General features: G+C 39.5%; 2 protein-coding genes across 2 annotated transcripts in view; one reads left to right on the top strand and one right to left on the bottom strand.

The window, feature by feature from the left end:
• LOC138049401 (molybdenum cofactor biosynthesis protein 1-like) overlaps nt 1–233 on the bottom strand; it is a 21,064-nt gene extending 20,831 nt beyond the window's left edge. The window contains exon 1 of the mRNA XM_068895652.1: nt 70–233. Within this exon, the coding sequence (XP_068751753.1) occupies nt 70–201 (132 nt within the window). The 5' untranslated portion in view covers nt 202–233. The remainder of the gene's footprint in view (nt 1–69) is intronic.
• Nucleotides 234–293: 60 nt separating this feature from the next.
• Nucleotides 294–14,242, top strand: LOC138049400 (crooked neck-like protein 1). Its single transcript, XM_068895651.1, has 21 exons — nt 294–448; nt 776–865; nt 980–1,042; nt 1,712–1,803; nt 2,766–2,849; nt 2,989–3,063; nt 3,581–3,819; nt 3,948–4,054; nt 4,317–4,379; nt 4,898–4,996; nt 5,537–5,737; nt 6,361–6,420; nt 6,990–7,070; nt 7,397–7,462; nt 7,580–7,660; nt 8,020–8,112; nt 10,207–10,308; nt 10,764–10,828; nt 11,648–11,738; nt 13,106–13,198; nt 13,635–14,242. The coding sequence occupies exons 1-21, from the start codon at nt 395–397 to the stop codon at nt 13,758–13,760; spliced, it is 2,025 nt and encodes a 674-aa protein (XP_068751752.1). The 5' UTR covers nt 294–394; the 3' UTR covers nt 13,761–14,242.
• The last annotated feature ends 3,258 nt before the right edge of the window (nt 14,243–17,500 follow it).

Here is a 17,500-nt window from a genome sequence, read left to right as displayed (position 1 = left end):
GGGAAGCAATTTACAATATTACAATTGCATAACCTATTAACCGCTTAAAATTCCTTGAGATTTACTTACATCTAAGGCACCATATTCTTCCGCAGTTCTTGTATGCTGTTGTCCCAATAAAGAGCAAGCAACATGTAAAAATTTACAACGTGCCTTGGTATTAAGACAAAGTGGACGAAGAGAACATCGGGTTGCCGCCATTATCCGGTGTTGGTACGTCCCCGTCTGGGGTCTCCAAGGGATGCCCTGGGTATCTCTCCCTAGGGACTGAAATAGCAATAGCAACAGCGAAGAAGCTGGGCACTATAACGTTTCCAACATGTCGGACGAACAGGACGTATAAAAGTAGCGATTTTTGCAAATTTATTTGCCTGATTTCGTAGTTTCAAGAGATATGGCGTCTTCAGAACAGAGTACCAATAAGGCAAGAATTCCTAAAGTGGCAAAGGTCAGTAAAATTCACTTTTCAAAGGAAACATCAGGGAAGTGTTGACATTATTTGCGAACTCGCGATGATCGGAATCGAAGGTAATCTTTCGAATAATGCGCGCTTTTTCCAAGGTTTTATTCATGGCCTGGTTGACATTACTGACGCTATAATTACGCTTTTTTGGCATTAAATATTTCTCATTGTTACTGCCATCTTAATATGTCTAAAAATTGACAACTTAATTACTTTACGTGCTTATTTAGTTAAGTTTAAGGAACTCTTCTACCATGATTTTCCAGGTACACTCCTAATAAACAATAACAATTACTTTTTTTCTTGCCATAGGTAAAAAATAAAGCTCCCGCTTCAGTCCAGATTACAGCTGAACAGCTTTTGCGAGAAGCAAAAGAAAGGCAATTGGAGCTTGTACCACCGGTGAGAAATGATATGTTTGGCTAGCGGTCTTTGCTCATCTTTGCATAATTGAACTCACTGTTACAGTAAAGTGCGAAGACTGAATCGTTGGAATTGATTGATTTTGAATTCCAGCCACCGAAACAGAAGATCAGCGATCCTGATGAGTTGCAAGAATACAAGTTACGCAAAAGAAAGGTCTGAGTACTTTTACTACATTATCACCTCTTTTTGTTGTGTTAGTGCATCTAGATTTGAAACCCTGGAGATATAATATCGAAATTTTTAGAAACAACACAACACTTTTTTTGACTTGGTTGAGCAGCGGGCTGCCATGCGGGAGGTCGTGAGTTCGACGCCGGCCGGACCAACACTCAGGGTATTAAAATAATTGAGGAGAAAGTGCTGCCTTTGAAATTTCATCCGCAAAGGGTTAAGACTTTCAAGTCTTCTCGGATAAGGACTATAAACCGTAGGCGCCGTCTTACAACTTATCACTGTTCACAACCCAGCGGGATGTAAAAGAACCTACATATTATTCGTAAAGAGTAGGGCATGGAGCTCCTGGTGTTGTGGTCAGGCCTCATTTCATTCATGTGCTGGGTGAGATCGCTAATGAACTGATAGCGGCTGCCAGCGATGCCTCTATATGCTGATATCCGATCTCACCCATAGATCACTTGCTTGTAAAGCGTATTTGAAAATGCACTATATAAATTCATTTCCATTACCATTACAATGTTCAGGGTGGATGTACATGTATATTAACAAGCTCTGGCTGTGTTAGCCTTAATGCCTTGATTACATGTAAGTGACTTGATCCATGTACGTAATTCCTACATGTACATTTTGTTTTTCTTCACTTAGGCTTTTGAGGACAGTCTCCGCAAAAACAGATCGGTGATCAGCAACTGGCTGAAGTATGGACAGTGGGAAGAGAGTCAAAGAGAGATACAGAGGTATTGCATTGTTCATTAAAATTATTATTAACAGTACTTAACTTCAAATAATTGTCAACAGACTTAACTGATTATACTCTATCACTATAACTCTATCACTTCACATTATACTCTAATCAGTGAAGTCTGTTGAAATTTATAGTGCTACACGGCCAACATTAGTAAAAACGTAACCTTTCCTTGTACTTGTACATTGTTCATTGTCATGACTTTTACATCTTCAGTTCCCACGGCCTGCTTCGGTTTGACCTTGTACATTGTAGCTCAGTCAGTAGAGCAGTGGCGATCTAACCCGAAGGTCGTGGGTTCAATTCCCACCCTGGTCAGAGTTTTTCTCTGTCCCGGTGTCGGACCATTTTCATTAGTAGAGTTAATGCTCACATGGTTCATATGAGGTGCAAAATTAACACTTCACATTACACTCTAATCAGTTAAGTCTGTTGAAATTTACAGTGCTACATGGCCAACGTTTGTAAAAACGTAACCCTTCCTTCAAATAATTGTGGTGGCTTGGAAAATTCTGAAATCATCCAAGTGCCTTGTCCTAACAGGAATGCTCCTATAATTACCATCTGAAAAATTAATGAATGAATGTATATTTGAAGTGCAGATTATATTAAACACAAAAGATAGAAGTTATCCTCATACTTGACAGGACCATTTGAGCTTACTGTCACTTTGTAGATGCCCAAATAATTCTGGCAGTTTCAACTGGGTTAATTAAGCAGTCCAACCTTCTTGTTCTTGTTACTACCGTAAAATTAGGAAAACATAAGCAGTCTATGCAGTCCATCAATCCATGTAAGCTCTTTCTGTTTTGTATTCTTTTATGTAACGAGGCGGGTCTTGTAAGCCCCATGGTTTCTTCTGGCCTCCCTTGCCATGTGATAATTTCTTTTTGTGCTGTACTTTGTAATGTATTGTGGCTAAATAAACTGAACTGAACTGAACTGTTTTTCCAGAGCTCGGTCTATTTATGAGAGAGCATTGGATGTGGATCACAGAAACATTACAATTTGGCTGAAATATGCAGAGATGGAAATGAAGTAGGGACATTAAAATGTTGTTTTGTGGCACTTGTATGATACTTACTTGTAAACTTTTAAAGCTTGACTTGTTAAGAAGACTTTTTTTCAGTATTAGCCAATAGTGAGCACAGAAGAATCATCTTCCTCTTTTCAATAGGCATCGTCAGATAAACCATGCACGGAATATCTGGGACAGAGCAGTGACGATCCTCCCCAGGGTTAACCAGTTTTGGTAAGCATATTTGCGTACTATAAATAAACATGTGAATGTTCTACACGAACAAAAGTACAATAACTGTAACTGGACAATATCTTTCTCACACACCTGTTGTTATTAATGCATAATCAACAAGGTGACCAAATTTTTATAGTGGTACTGTATTTTTAGTAGTTTCCTAATGTGTTTTTCTCTCAAGCTCTGTAATGTGTGGCATGTTTTGTCATGAATTTTGTTTGATTTGTTGAGATTACAATTTAGGTCAGTATGGGGTATGGATAGCTACCAGTGGTGTGTGAGAAATTCAGTTTTAAATTATAAGTTCCCGGAATTGGGCCTTTCAAGGATGTCCCAAGACATTGTGTAAGATTGTTTGGGTTGTGTTGGAGGATTTTGGCTGCAGTTGGTCAAGTGGTATTTTCTAGCCCTAGCCTACTACCAGTATGGTTGGTTTAGATTAAAAGGCCTTGAGTTTTCCTGGCAGTTGCAGTTATTTTTCTGTACAGGTAAGAGACCATTTTCCCATCTTCAGGTACAAATACACTTACATGGAGGAGATGCTCAATAATGTGGCTGGTGCACGGCAGATTTTTGAGCGATGGATGGAGTGGGAACCCGATGAGCAAGCGTGGCATTCGTTCATTAACATGGAGCTGAGATACAAAGAGATTGACCGTGCAAGAAGTATCTATGAGAGATTTGTGCTGGTCCATCCAGAGGCTAAGAACTGGGTCAAGTATGCTAAGTTTGAGGAGCGTCATTCCAACATAGGTACTGTATGTCTTTCCTGATAATGAATTTTATAATCATTATAATGATGCATTGAGTGCAAAGATCATTAAATTTTTCTTCATTTGTCTAGTACGTACAACTGACTTTAGTCGTGAATCCATTTCTAGTTGGTGCGAGAGACATTTACGAAAGGGCTGTGGAGTTCTTTGGAGAGGAAAATGCAGATGAAAAGTTATTCCTCGCCTTTGGGAAATTTGAAGAAAACTGTAAAGAGGTATAGGAAGAGAGTATAAAGATGTGGAAAGCAAGCACAAAGAACTGTTTGACTAATTACTCTTTTTGTGGATTATTCTCAGACTGTTTATGTCCTTTCTAGTTTAGGAAGAGGTACATGTACATGACTGTATGATAAAATTAATGGAACGAGGATTGGAAACAGAAGGGACACGTAGAAAAATGAAGTAAAAAATTAATGCTTTCAAACATTTCATTCCTCTTGGTGTTTAACTTTACAATTGTACCACTTTACTTCACAGCATGATCGTGTAAGAGTGATTTTCCAATATGCTTTGAAAATACTTCCTAAGGATGAGTGTCAGGTAAGTTGCACATTTTCTCAACAGGTAACGCTTACTCATAACCATCACACTACTTTCGATGACCACTACATTAATTTGTATTTGAAGTGGATTGTGCTTAAAAGAGCTGGAAGAGTTAATAATTTGAAGTTTTGTAGATTTTAATTCAGTAAGACAGCGTAGTAACAAGATGTATTCTTGTTTTAGAAAAGCCTGTGAGGTGAACAATATTAGCCCTCACTTCAACTTTGAATTAGCATCACTTGTGTCCCAAAATACAGGCCATAAAATTAATTTTAATGCATCCAAGAATCTCCCTTACCATATATCTTGAGTAAACAAGATGACCGGGCAGCCTTTTTTCTCATTAATTGTTTAACCCTGCACTTGGCCAAACATTTGATATGCGTTTTAAGGAAGCATTCCAAGACCCCTCCTTCAAAACCCTTCCAGTGGCACTTTTGAAAGCAGCTCAAACTTTTTGCATACAGCTGATTCAAGCTCATTTCTCAGCTTTGCATCTTACGTTTCACACACAGGAGCTGTACAAAGCATACACACAGCATGAGAAAAAATATGGCGACAAGGGAGGCATAGAGGATGTCATCGTTAGCAAAAGAAAATTTCAGTACGAAGAGGTAAGGCCCACCAGATATGAAGTTGATTTTTCAATTTTGTACCTACAGTAGTAATGATTACTGGCATGTAACTGATACACTGAATATTACTTAAAATAATGGGTAAATGGAAAGACACTGGAGCACTAATAATTGGGGATACTGTAAACAGAAATCAACAAAAAGAGATTTAAAGTTTATTTAGCAATGGTGGACCATTAAATAACAAAGAAAATTCCAAAATAAACAGGTACATGTGTACACGTTTTGAAATCAAGGCTTGAAACTTGGGTCACTTGATGTCTGTAATTACTTAACATAGGTTTGAAATCTAAAGTAAAATAATATAATTTATTAATGATAATGATAACGATAACGATAACAATAACAATAACAATAACAATAACAATAACAATGGTTTTTGGTAATAGTAGCACTTTAAATTTTCTGGATAAAAGTTACGTGGAAATTGAGAAGAGTAACAGGACACTTTGTGACATCATACAGAATCACTGCAATACATAATCATGCATATCTAGACATATCTGTTGTTTTCTTCAGGAAGTAAAGACAAATCCAAATAACTATGATGCATGGTTTGATTACCTGCGATTGATGGAGAGCGAAGCGGAACCCGATGCTGTTAGGGAAGTGTATGAAAGAGCAATAGCTAATATCCCACCTGCTGAGGAAAAGAGGTTATGGAGGCGTTACATCTACTTATGGATCAACTATGCCTTGTACGAAGAACTTGGTGCAAAGGTGAACTTTCATGCACGAGTCCAAAAGATTTATGCCTTTCATACATTGTTTTATGTTTTCATCATGTGGCATCCAGCTCATAGATGCATGGCTTGATAGCTCATTATTTTGGTAGAGCAAGACAGTGCAGCGCATTCGCATGGCCATGGATTTCGAGTCCTGATCAAGCCTGGTTTTCCAACTGCAAAGATCTTTCTAACTTTCATTTTCATGGCTTTTTTTTGAAAAAAGACAATACAATACAGGCAAGTTGAAAGTCATTTGATGAGTGATTTCAGGTCAATCCTTCAAACAAGATTACTACCTTACCATAAACTGTGTAGTTTATTGTTTTCTTGATGAGATAATTGGTTGATCACTCTAATGTTGTCTAAGCTTGCAAAATGAATGCATCATCACCATGTTTGACCTTTTTAAAGCTACTGATGAAATTCTGAAGGAATATCTTGTTTTTTGAACAAGGTGTTTAGATGGAATGATGTGTCTTTTTTTTAAATAACTCGGGGATACTTGCAAGATTAATGTAAACTTAGGGAGTGGTTTTCTAGCCTCAGGATTGCTGGAAACGACCTTTCTGAAATGCATTATGCAGGCTACATTGAATGTGTTTTGACAATTCACAGGACATGGATCACACAAGGCAAGTGTACAGAGCTTGCTTGGATCTTATACCACACAAAAAGGTTGGTTTTTGCAGTCATAAATTAATGCTGCATTTTTGTCTTCAGAAGTGAGATCTTCACCATTCCTTTGGAGCCTTAAATAAAATGAAGTGTGTTTTGTTGTTCTGTTTTTGTATTAAGCCCTCTTGAAGGGACGCTGGCATGCTTAATTTGCTCTTTTTAGGTCAACAATTGGTAAATGGGAACACCCCCCCCCCCCCCCCCCCCCCATCTTCCAGGTCCCTGCATTTGCTGGAAAGCTTAAATACAAATAATTATTCTGAGCTTCTAACTAGAAATGTTTCTATTAAAAATAATTTATAAATCTGTTCACAAAATATTTCACTCACAGAATAGACCTGCATGCACTTTCATAAAATTAATAGCAATCACCTTTACATTCTTTTGTTAGTTAATTAGTCCTACTGCTCTCATTTTGAGACAAAATATTGTTTTGAAATTTGCTACTCTGGCTTAATATGTATTAGCATTAAAACAGAAGAATATTTTATTTGGCCGCCATTATGAAAGTCTGTGTTTGGGTCTAACATTTCCGTTTTTGTTTTTCCTTTTTTTTTTTGGGTTGCCAGTTCACATTTGGTAAAGTTTGGCTGTTGTATGCCCAGTTTGAAATACGCCAGAAGGATCTAAAGGCTGCTCGACAAGCACTGGTAGGAAATTCACCAAATTCTCCACTTGATGCAACTTTAATAACAGTTATAGAGATTAGACATTGCAACAGAACCTTGAATGTAACTGGTTCAAGAGGATTAGTTAAGGCACTTTTGTAGCTGCTGTTTCTTCATATTGGGACACCATTGCAATGAATGATGTCACAACCTCATGTGTATACCCTTTGTTGGGCTTTGTCATGATGGTGTCATTTGACCACAACTGACAGAATCCTTCAGTCTTGTGTTTCTTTTCATAATTAACATCACTGTGGTTGAATTCTCCCATGGATTGCCCTTTTAACGCAACCATTTTTTTTACTTAGGGAACAGCAATTGGCAAATGTCCCAAGGACAGACTTTTCAGAGAGTACATTGGTTTGGAGTTACAGGTTTGTCAAGTTGTGATCTCAGATGTTTTCAAAAAAGGAAACAAAAAAATCATTGCTAAAACGAACACTTTTCCATCTCATTGGAATAGTTTCATTTTGCTGTTTGTATATCAACAGCTTCGCGAATTTGACCGCTGTCGCAAGTTGTATGAAAAGTTCCTGGAATTCAACTCTGCCAATTGCACCACATGGGTGAAGGTGAGAAATAATTGATAGTGAAATATAATAAGTCATATGGAAGAATGAAATATGTAGACAACATTTAAGTGTGAGGTGTGTATGGTAGGGAAGGCAATTTGAAAAGCCTGGACAGATGTTTTGCAAATGTTGTATCCAACTTGAGAAATTCTGTTGTTAAGTTATGCATTGGACATTCAGTGATTTAGATGCAGAAGATTGGCAAGAATTGTGTTGTATGTGACGACCTGAATACTACATGTAGTTACTTCCTATTGGCTGTTGCCCTCATGAATAATTACATTTGTATGAATCAATTTTACAATAGTAATAATTACAGTTCTGATGACTTGCCTCTTGAATCTTATATTTTCCTTTAGTATGCTGAGCTTGAGACCATCTTGGGTGACATTGACAGAGCCCGTGCACTGTTCGAGTTAGCCGTCAATCAACCGTTGTTGGATATGCCAGAGGTAGTTTATGCCATGCCAAAAATTGTTCTTTGTAAAATTTGTTTATGCACAAGGAAAGAGAATCTGAATGTGTCTATAGACTTAGAAATCTAAAAATGGTCACTATCTTTATTCTCATGACCTGTGTGTTTGATTCGATTTTTTGGCGGTGCAGGGATGACGCTGTGGCGAAGAGCACTCGCGTCCGGCCACCACTGTGGCCCGGGTTCGATTCCAGGACTCGGCGTTACATGTGGTTTGACGTTGGTTGTCCTCTCGTCAAAAACCAACATCAGATTTGATTTGCGTTAACTGTTAATTTCAGTTTACAGTGACTCCATTTAGCGCTCCAGGGCTAGAACGACTAGACGCTTAAATAAAGGTCCTTTTCTTTCCTTTCCTTGCTCTTTACAGGCAGCCCAACCTTGCGCACACGCCAGAGAGCTTGTTGCGCCCGAATCAAATTCTTTTTAATTTGGAAGTTTCTATTCCAATTTTGTGACATTATCCCTGAACTTTCATACATAAGCTAACCATCAAACGTATTAAATCTTCCAGCGCCAAAATCTGGAAATCCAATGCAACGCGCTTCAAAGACTAAAGCCTGGTTTCCATATGATCGTCCCGAGTCGTTCCACATAATGTTTAGACCATTGTATGGAAACGCTTAACCAGGCGACCACTAACGACCCGGGCGATGGAGGTTGTAAACTGGGGGTTGTGCAGGTCATTGTTTCACCATAACTGAAACAACCCAAACGTTGACTAATGCTAACATTAGGCCTTAAAAAAATAATGTTTAAGGCAAAGGTTAGCATTTTGTAACGGCCGGTTTGGCTTGTTTCGATTATGGTGAAACAATGACCGGCAACCCTTAACAGGCGACGGAGACGATCTCGATCGTCCGGATGATCACATGGAAACCAGGCTTTCTAAGCTTTCGTTACTTTGATCAAAGCTCAAAAATCAACGCTTTGATTTCTTCTCTAAAATCAATAGACCCTTCCCCGGTTTTTGACGCCATCTTGCCTGGGGGCAAACACAGCAAGATTGGCCGATTTTGAACCGCTGCAGCGCCGCTAAAAAGACACGGATTTCCAACTTTTGCCACTCTGTTTAAATAGCTTTATTGGTGTCATTCTTTCAACAGAAAATAAGGCCATTAAGGAAGGTACGACGTTCGTAAATCTTCTCATGTTGCTTCTTAAATTCGCGGCAATTGGCATGATTTTAATTAGAAGGGTTTGTATAAAATCTTAAAAAGTCCTTTATGGTCGTTGTAGCCTGAATCTGTCTTTTTCATTTCATAAAAATAATCTCTTTTAAGACACTATCACTGTGGAAATCTGTCTCTTTTTAGCGGCGCTACAGCGGTACAAAGTCGAACAAAGTCGGCCAAAATCCCATGCATTTACTGTTTACTGCCGCGTTTGTCCGGGTCTGCTACATGTAAACAATCTCAAGAGACAACAAATGAAAGGATCTAGACAATGTACTAACACTGAACGTGTTTGTAGGTCGGTCGATATTCATTTGCTTTCCCTCACTTCAAACTTCAGTAACAGCCCGAGTGTGAGGGATATGATGTGAGGATGAGGATATGTTGTCATTTGTTTTCACGTCTGTTCATATGAATGCAAATTCGGCCGGTGTAGATGCGAAGAAAATTGCTTACAATAAGACAGACCTCGATTTTTAGAAACCTACCGGAAGTGATAATCGTTGATTGGAACCGGAAATGACGTTGGCACAAAGTTTATATCATAAAGTTTGCACTTTCATCTTCGTGAAGCCGCGATCGTCTAGTGGTTAGGACCCTGCGTTGTGGCCGCAGTAACCCAGGTTCGAATCCTGGTCCCGGCACACTTTTTCATCTTCGAACTCTCTTTCTTTCTCGTTTTTTTTCTCTTCATGTTTTCGTTGGTAATGCTTTTTTGAGTAGCAATTTGACTTCAGATAAATTCTTAAATTTTTTTTATGCCATCGATTATAGTAAAAAATGGCAATAATTATCAGCCTATGCGTTTTGCAACTGCTACCCCATTTCTTTGTTATTGCACTTTGACTGCAATCCAAATGCATAAGTTGTTCTCATTTTCAATCTCTGAATTGCAGGTTTTGTGGAAGGCGTACATAGATTTCGAAATAAACTTGGAGGAATATGATAAAACAAGAGATCTGTACGAACGACTCCTGACTCGAACACAACATGTTAAGGTCAGTTACCTCATTCTTTGTGTGGCCATCTTTGTCTTCATCCTCTTGGAGTATCTAGCTATATTTTGAAGAAAACGATTCCTTAAAAACTTTGCTCGCATTTTCTTGATTCGTTCTTTAACGATTGTTGGCCCGCCATCTTGGATGAAAAGGGAGGGAGGGTTGGAACGGGCGAAATTAACACGCGTGTTTCCGCGTAATTCGTGTCCCTCTTTTCCATAACCTCTCCGGGCTTTCAAAACGAAGACTTTCGAGGGCTTAAAATTTGGCAATATTTTTTATATTCCTTGTCTTGAAAACGTGCTTAAAGATTAGCTTATCAACACCAGCGGGTCCTAGTTTTTCAAGGGAAGTTTTTGGGCCTGAAAAAGCTGAATAGACTCTGGGACTTCCCCGCCGGCAAGAGCCAGCTGATGTCGCTGGAAATTACAAAAAGGCGTCTTTTTCGTTGATAGGTGTGGATAAGTTTTGCGCAGTTTGAGTCGTCCACTGGAACGAATGAGAGTACAGAGCAAGCCAGGTTTGTCAACGTCATACCCTAATGTACCCGGAGAAAAACCATGTGATGCCGGATCTGGGAATCGAACCCAGGCGACATTGGTCGGAGGCGAGTGTTCTCACCACTGCGCCATTCCTGCTCCTCTATTTTAGGGTGTTGAGGGGAAATCTGTAGTTAATCACTAGTTTAAAACTCGAAAATGGTAATGTTGAATTCCTTTACTGATAAAAATTGTCGTTGCATCACAAACAAGATGATTCTGAACAAAAAAGACCTTTATCCACGCGATTTGCCATAAACTTGAAAAACTTCGGGCCCACCTTTTTCAAGATCACCTATCTTGTCCATCTGCCACCGTCCATGCTTCTCTTTGCTTTTGCTGTATTTCTTTTACGTTGTTTAACAGTTTTAATTGGTTATTGCAATATTTTGTTCTACTTTTCGGGACGTTTGGGTGTCATGAAATTACATTATTTGCGTGACATAGCCCCTTTAAACCGCGTCAAAAGCGATGCGTTTTGAAAGCGTTTACACGGAACCGTTTTGGGAATGTTTAGGTCATCCCAGGCACTCACCAAAGACGAATGCAATGTAAATTTCAAACAGTAAACGTATTCAAACCGATGTGGTTTCGTCGTTTACACGACAGATTGACTCGTATCGTTTTCAAAACGCCCCACTTTTGGCAGCGTTTTTCAAATCGACCCGGTTTCGGTATACTGTTTATATCGGTAAACAGAGGGAGTAACCTCTTCGAAGACCATGCGATTCAAAATGAAACCGCGTCTGTGTTAACACTGCCTTAAAATTATACCTTGTTTTAAAAATCTATATTTTCAGGAGCGTTTACGATAGAGCAGACAAATCTCTGAGAAATGCCGAAGAAAAAGAGGAGAGAGTTATGCTTCTTGAAGCATGGAAAGAATTTGAGGTATTCCTTCGTGATCGCTCCCTTCTCACCCCTGCTACTCAATGAAACAGATTCGCACTTTGTTGGGTAAAGATTACCTTACACTCAATTTAGTGTGACGGTAGCAATTTCGCGGGTTGTTTCCTGTTGTCTATTTCCGTGCTTGGTGATGACTTAATAATATTGCGCCACTTTGTTTGCCAATCACACGTCAAAACAAAACCAATTGTGATTCGTTCTCAGACGTTTTCCCGCGCTTATGGCAGACGGCGTGTGCTTGGCTTGCTTTGTGATTGGTTCATCTGATGGTACTCGTGCATTGTGATTGGTCAAAGTAATTGCATGTAACGATTATGGCTACACTTTAACATAGGGAACTTTCACGATCCGGCATTTGACTGCAACTACCAGAATTCAGTTTGTTTTTCTTTTCTTAGTTCAATTTTGTATTCCCAGCAGTGTAAAAATAACAATAGCTCTAGTTAGCATAAGACAAGCAAAACCTGAAGGATTCCTGGACTTGTAGTCAAATGGCGTCATCATGCAAATGTCCTATTATGAATGGAATTAATACATTAATAACATGGGTGACAAATTACTCCTTAATTTTGGCGCGAAATTTCAGCGTTAATTTATAATTTCACATGTGAAATTACATTGTTGCCATGGCAACTTTTCATATAGTGCTAAAATGGCGTCCAGGTTTGAAAATTAAGGAGTAATTTGTCACTCATGTTATTAATAGCTAATCAAATGTTATGCTCGTGAAATTAGGGAATAATTTCACTTTGGTTTTGTTCAATATCAAATAATTTCCCGAGCCTAAAGGCTCGGGAAATTATTTGAATTTGGACAAAACGCGCGTGAAATTATTCCCTAATTTCACGCGTCACCATTTGATTACCCATACGTATATATGTAGACGAAAGAGAGATGTCATCCTCGCACTCATCTGGACAAGTTAAGCAATTGTCCCTTACAGACTCCTGAAAAATTCGGGTAGTTTTAACGGGATTCTATAACCCGCTCATTTCATTCGAGTCGTTCAGCAGAACAAATGAGCCCAACAATTTGACCTGCTCCCAACTGAGTGGCTTCATAGCTCAGTTGGTGGTAGAACATTACACCGCAATTGTAGAGGTCATGGGGTCGAATCTCGTTTAAGCCATTTCTTTCAATTTTGAAAACGTTGCGCACTATAGTCCATGTCGTAAAGTCTTGCTTCAACGCTATGAAAATGCTGTTTTTATCTCGTGATCATCGAGAGCACGAAAATTTGAAAGAAATGATTGCGACATTTGTGATCTAGTTGAATCGTTGCGTTGAACGTTCTTCGTGATGAGCCATCATCGATTGTAACACCGCTTTCGTTGTTTTATGTCTTCAAGACTGAACACGGAGACGAGAAAGTACAGGAAACAATTAAAAAGAAGATGCCACGGCGAGTAAAGAAGAGAAGAAAAATTCAAACAGACGACGGGGTAGGATGCATCTTTTTTTTAAGTTGAATATTTTACTCTGCAAATAGCCCCCTGAATAAAAATTTACGAAGTGTCTAAATCGACGGCAGACACTCTGGGTTTTCAAGTCACTACATTACCGGCATGTGATCATCCTCAAATTTAAAAGCATTGCAAATTAGCATTACTTTCCTTTGTAAGTGACGCGTAGAATCAGTTCGTCAGCATTATTCTCTCGATTTGAACGAGTCTATGGACGAAGAATGTAAACGCTATTTCCCATCAACTCAAATCTCACATTTTCACACTCGTACCAGTCTTCTCGAAGTTTGTTGGACTTAAAAACCTGTTAACTGAGTGGCCTGGGTACGACAAGTATAACTCCGCCCCCACCCCTCCCCCTAAAAAATACTCTATAAACCCCCTTAAGTGGAGTAACGTTTTCTCTCTCTTACAGTCGGACGCAGGCTGGGAAGAATACTACGACTACATATTTCCCGACGACGAAGCCAACATGCCGAACTTCAAATTACTCCAGATGGCAAGGCTTTGGAAAAAACAAAAGGAACAAGAATCGACTTAAAGCCAAAAAAAAATATCTATATATACCAGTACACATCACAATTACATTGTGTTTTTTAAAATGTATTTCCTTTGGCAATAAAGTTGCAAAATTGCTTTTTGAACTTGTTCCAGGGTAGTAACTAACGTTAAAGCCCGCGTATTCCCATTTCAGTTGATTTGGACCTTTCGCAAAACCGATGGTAACGGAAAAAGGCATTTGGTTTAATGAATGAAAATCGAAGGACTCTTTTCATGCCAGGAAATTCCGCTATTAAGAGCTTTTTTGTCCCAGCAACCAGATTTCCTACGATTCTTAATCGCAAATAAATTAATTTACATTCTCTATATAGTCTATAATTTCAGTACTTTAAAATATATTAAGCTTTTCTAGGATGTTTCACTAGCCAAGAAAGTATATATTAGTGAGATAAACTATTCTTCTATCAGTTATTATAAATAAATGCTTTGTAGGAATTTCGCGTCTAACGCGCACCGCACAAAGTATTCGGTGTTTGTGTTATCACATAAGGGGTAGCCCGTGAACAGGCTCCGAGACTGGGAGAAACCTGCGGTCGAGCGGAGGCTGGAGTAGGGAAGGAACGGCGAAGCCGCCCCTTGGAGATTGAACCCGTCATTAATCTGTCAGTGCATTTGCCACACACCATTGACTGCAGTTCTTCGTTAAATAAAGTTCCCGCGCAAAAACATGGTGTCCACCTGCCTTTTGAGAATAACGTAAAATGTAGCGGTTCGATCTTCATTCCGCCGTCCCTTCCCCTATCCCAGTCTCCGCTCGACCGCGTGTTTCTCCCAGTCTCGGAGCCTGTTCACAAGCTACATACGGGGCAAAATTACTGAACGCTGATTGGCTAAGACGGAGAGCATTTTTCCTTAATCACGAGGGCATGATTACTTGATCCTGATTGGTTAACAGTTGCTCAGCCAGAGCACGTGAGGTAACAAGAGAATCTTTATCCACATCCAAAACACGTGTTAACAGGAGCCCATCTGGAGCGTGCAACTTCCATACAGCGTCTGTGAAACGGCGTTTTCACAAGTAGGTTTATTTTTAGACTAGCCCTTCCCACGAATTAGGTCAAAAAGCCAAGGCAGTTCCGGTTCAGTGACCCTATGACGTCAGCTTAATTTCTTGTAATTGGTCATCAGGCTCCTGTGGGAGTCTCATTAGCGGGAAATTCAATCTAAAAGTAACCTTACTTGTGAAAACGCCGTTGCACGAAAATAGGTAAGTTGCACGCTCCGGGTGATGGGCTCCTGGTGTTAAGCGCTATTTCTGTTGAGAGCAACGATTTATCGAATTGAATTTTAACCGAATGAAAGCGTGTTTGCTGTAATTTCAAGACTAGTGTGTTCAATAAACCGATTGGTCAGTTAAGTTGATTGTCATTTCTCACGGCATTAAACTGGCTTCCCTCAATAAGTTTGTCCCTAATGTGATCAACATGTAATCGCAATGTGCCCTTGCGCTGTTAAGGATTATTAGTATCATCCAACTTGTGGACTAAGGCAAATCCTGCATTTTGATTGGCTACGCTACTAGAGGACTATTAGTAATAGTCCTCGAGTAGCGAAAAGCGTGACGCTTTCTTTTGTTTTATTCCCAAATAAATATTTCTTCAACTTGCATTTGCTAACTTTGTTATTACCTTTTCTGATGTCGGCTTCGCCTCATGGGTTATTGACCCTCTAATTGTTAAATATCATTTATATTTTAAAATTGTCCTCGTGGCGATTTTTGTGAAAATTTTTAAAGTACGCGTGAGATGTTCTCAACCAAAACAAAAGGAAATGTGAACTTCGAATACATTCTCTCTCTCTTGACCGAGAGGAAGAAAGCGAGAGAGCTTGGGTTCGAGGTTGGAGAAAAATTCCCGGATAACTTCATTAGGAAACATTAAAGAGTTTGAGCAAAGACGACGGCTATGGCAACGAAAACATCATTCCAAAATATAACTTAGCACTATGGTACGTATTTCGCGAATATACCGTCTGGTTCACGTTGTACAATACGGGCGAACTATCCTGTAACGTTATGGGAACGTTAAAGTAAAGAAAGCAAATAAATGGTTCATTATTGCAAGCTCACGTTGTCGCCAAAACCTAAATTTATTAGGGAGCTTAAGAATGCGCGTGTTTGAGACGCGGACGGCAACCAGAAGTGAGCTGTTTTCCTTTTTAACTTGTCTTCACACAACCACATTTACATTCCTAAGTATCTTTTCTCCATTAGAGATGACTAGTATAAAAATCTGGGAGACACCACTGTCCTAGCGCGCGAAATGTTCTCTTCCGGTCGCCGTCCGCGTTTCCAAAACGAGCGTGCTTAAAGGCCCAGTAATACGGGCAACATTTTTCGTGCAACTTGTCGCGCAACAATGTTACGTTGCAAGCTGAGATGGTTTGATGCGCTTATCACCACCTTCTTGCGCAACAAATTTTCATGTTGCAAAAAGTAAAAGCAACGTCTACTTTTTGCAACATAAAAATTAGTTGTACAAGAATGTGGTAATACGCGCAACAAACCATCTCAACTTGCAATGCAACATTGTTGCCCGACAAGTTGCTCGAAAAATGTTGCCCGTTTTACTGGGCCTTAAGCTCCCTAATGTTTTGTTGAGTACGGCAAAGAAATGCGTGTAAAATCGTGCTGCACGTGCAGCACGATCATTTCTCCATTTTAACCAATAATATCCTTGCTTTGCGGCGTTATCGTTACTGTCGCCGCTGCTTAAACTCCCTATTAGGGACCTTAAGATCCACGACGGTGACGTAGACGAAAACGTCACCTCAAAATAGAACTTCGCTCTGGTTAAAGTCTTTCGCGATTATTCCACCTCGTTCACTTCGTACAATGTGGGCGAAGTATCCTAAAAATCAATTGGTACGATCCGTTTCAGACCGTAAATAGACAATGACAAATTCTCTGTTACATGCTCACGTTGTCGTCAAAACCTAAAATGTAAGGCCGGGACACACTAGGCGACAAGTCGCAGCGACTTGTCTCTGCGACAAGTTGCTCCGTGTGTACTACTTACAAAACTAGATGCTTCTGTGAAGCATACACTGGCTTGCCTGTGGTACGTGCTACAGAAAATCAGAAGACACTGAATTGTGTGGTATTGAAATACAGCATTCCAGTCTCTGAAGAATAACAAATAAAAGAGAAGCGAGAAACATTGGCTTCTGGGCTGACATGTTGATAATTTTCAAGTTCCCTCACAACTTCTTTTCACCACAAGTGTGCCCTATGAGCATCCGAAAACTTTGTAATACTAAACTTCACTGAAGTCAATCCCTGTTTCGCGGGGTTAGTGTTGCGATGGGAGACCAAAACAATAAACCCCTCATAAAAAACAGAAACATCTGACCGAAAATACTATTAACGCTAACAAATGCGAACTCAGCAAGGTACAGATTCTGTTAGCTTGCTTTATGCAAAACAAATATTGATGAAAAAGCAAATAAATATTGATACACAGTTTTCAGAAAGAGCAGAAGGAAGTTTCCCGGACGGTCGATCGAGAATAAAATATTTACGACATGAAAACAACCCCGGAGGGGGTGGGGACTCCCATATGAGACAGACGGGGATGCTCGTCAAAAATTTTGAATTTAACCCCTAAAGGAGACCAATCTAGGCGTGGCTTAAGCAAATTTTGACCCCTAAAAGAGACCGTTTAAAAACACAAAAATACGACACGCAATGAGTTTTAATGATAAAAAGGCATGATCATCGAA

Source organism: Montipora capricornis, chromosome 5 (assembly GCF_036669925.1).
Source record: "Montipora capricornis isolate CH-2021 chromosome 5, ASM3666992v2, whole genome shotgun sequence".
NCBI classification, from domain to species: Eukaryota; Metazoa; Cnidaria; class Anthozoa; order Scleractinia; family Acroporidae; genus Montipora; species Montipora capricornis.
Note: the sequence above shows the minus strand (reverse complement) of the source record. Positions and strands in the feature narration are given on the sequence as shown.

What these genes read in the sequence shown, in the direction of transcription:
- LOC138049400 (XM_068895651.1), top strand. Translation starts at nt 395, where the DNA reads ATGGCGTCTTCAGAACAGAGTACCAATAAGGCAAGAATTCCTAAAGTG. An exon ending in AGTCAAAGAGAGATACAGAG is followed by an intron (nt 1,804 to 2,765) that starts GTATTGCATTGT and finishes CTGTTTTTCCAG; the next exon opens with AGCTCGGTCTATTTATGAGA. An exon ending in TTGAAGAAAACTGTAAAGAG is followed by an intron (nt 4,055 to 4,316) that starts GTATAGGAAGAG and finishes TTTACTTCACAG; the next exon opens with CATGATCGTGTAAGAGTGAT.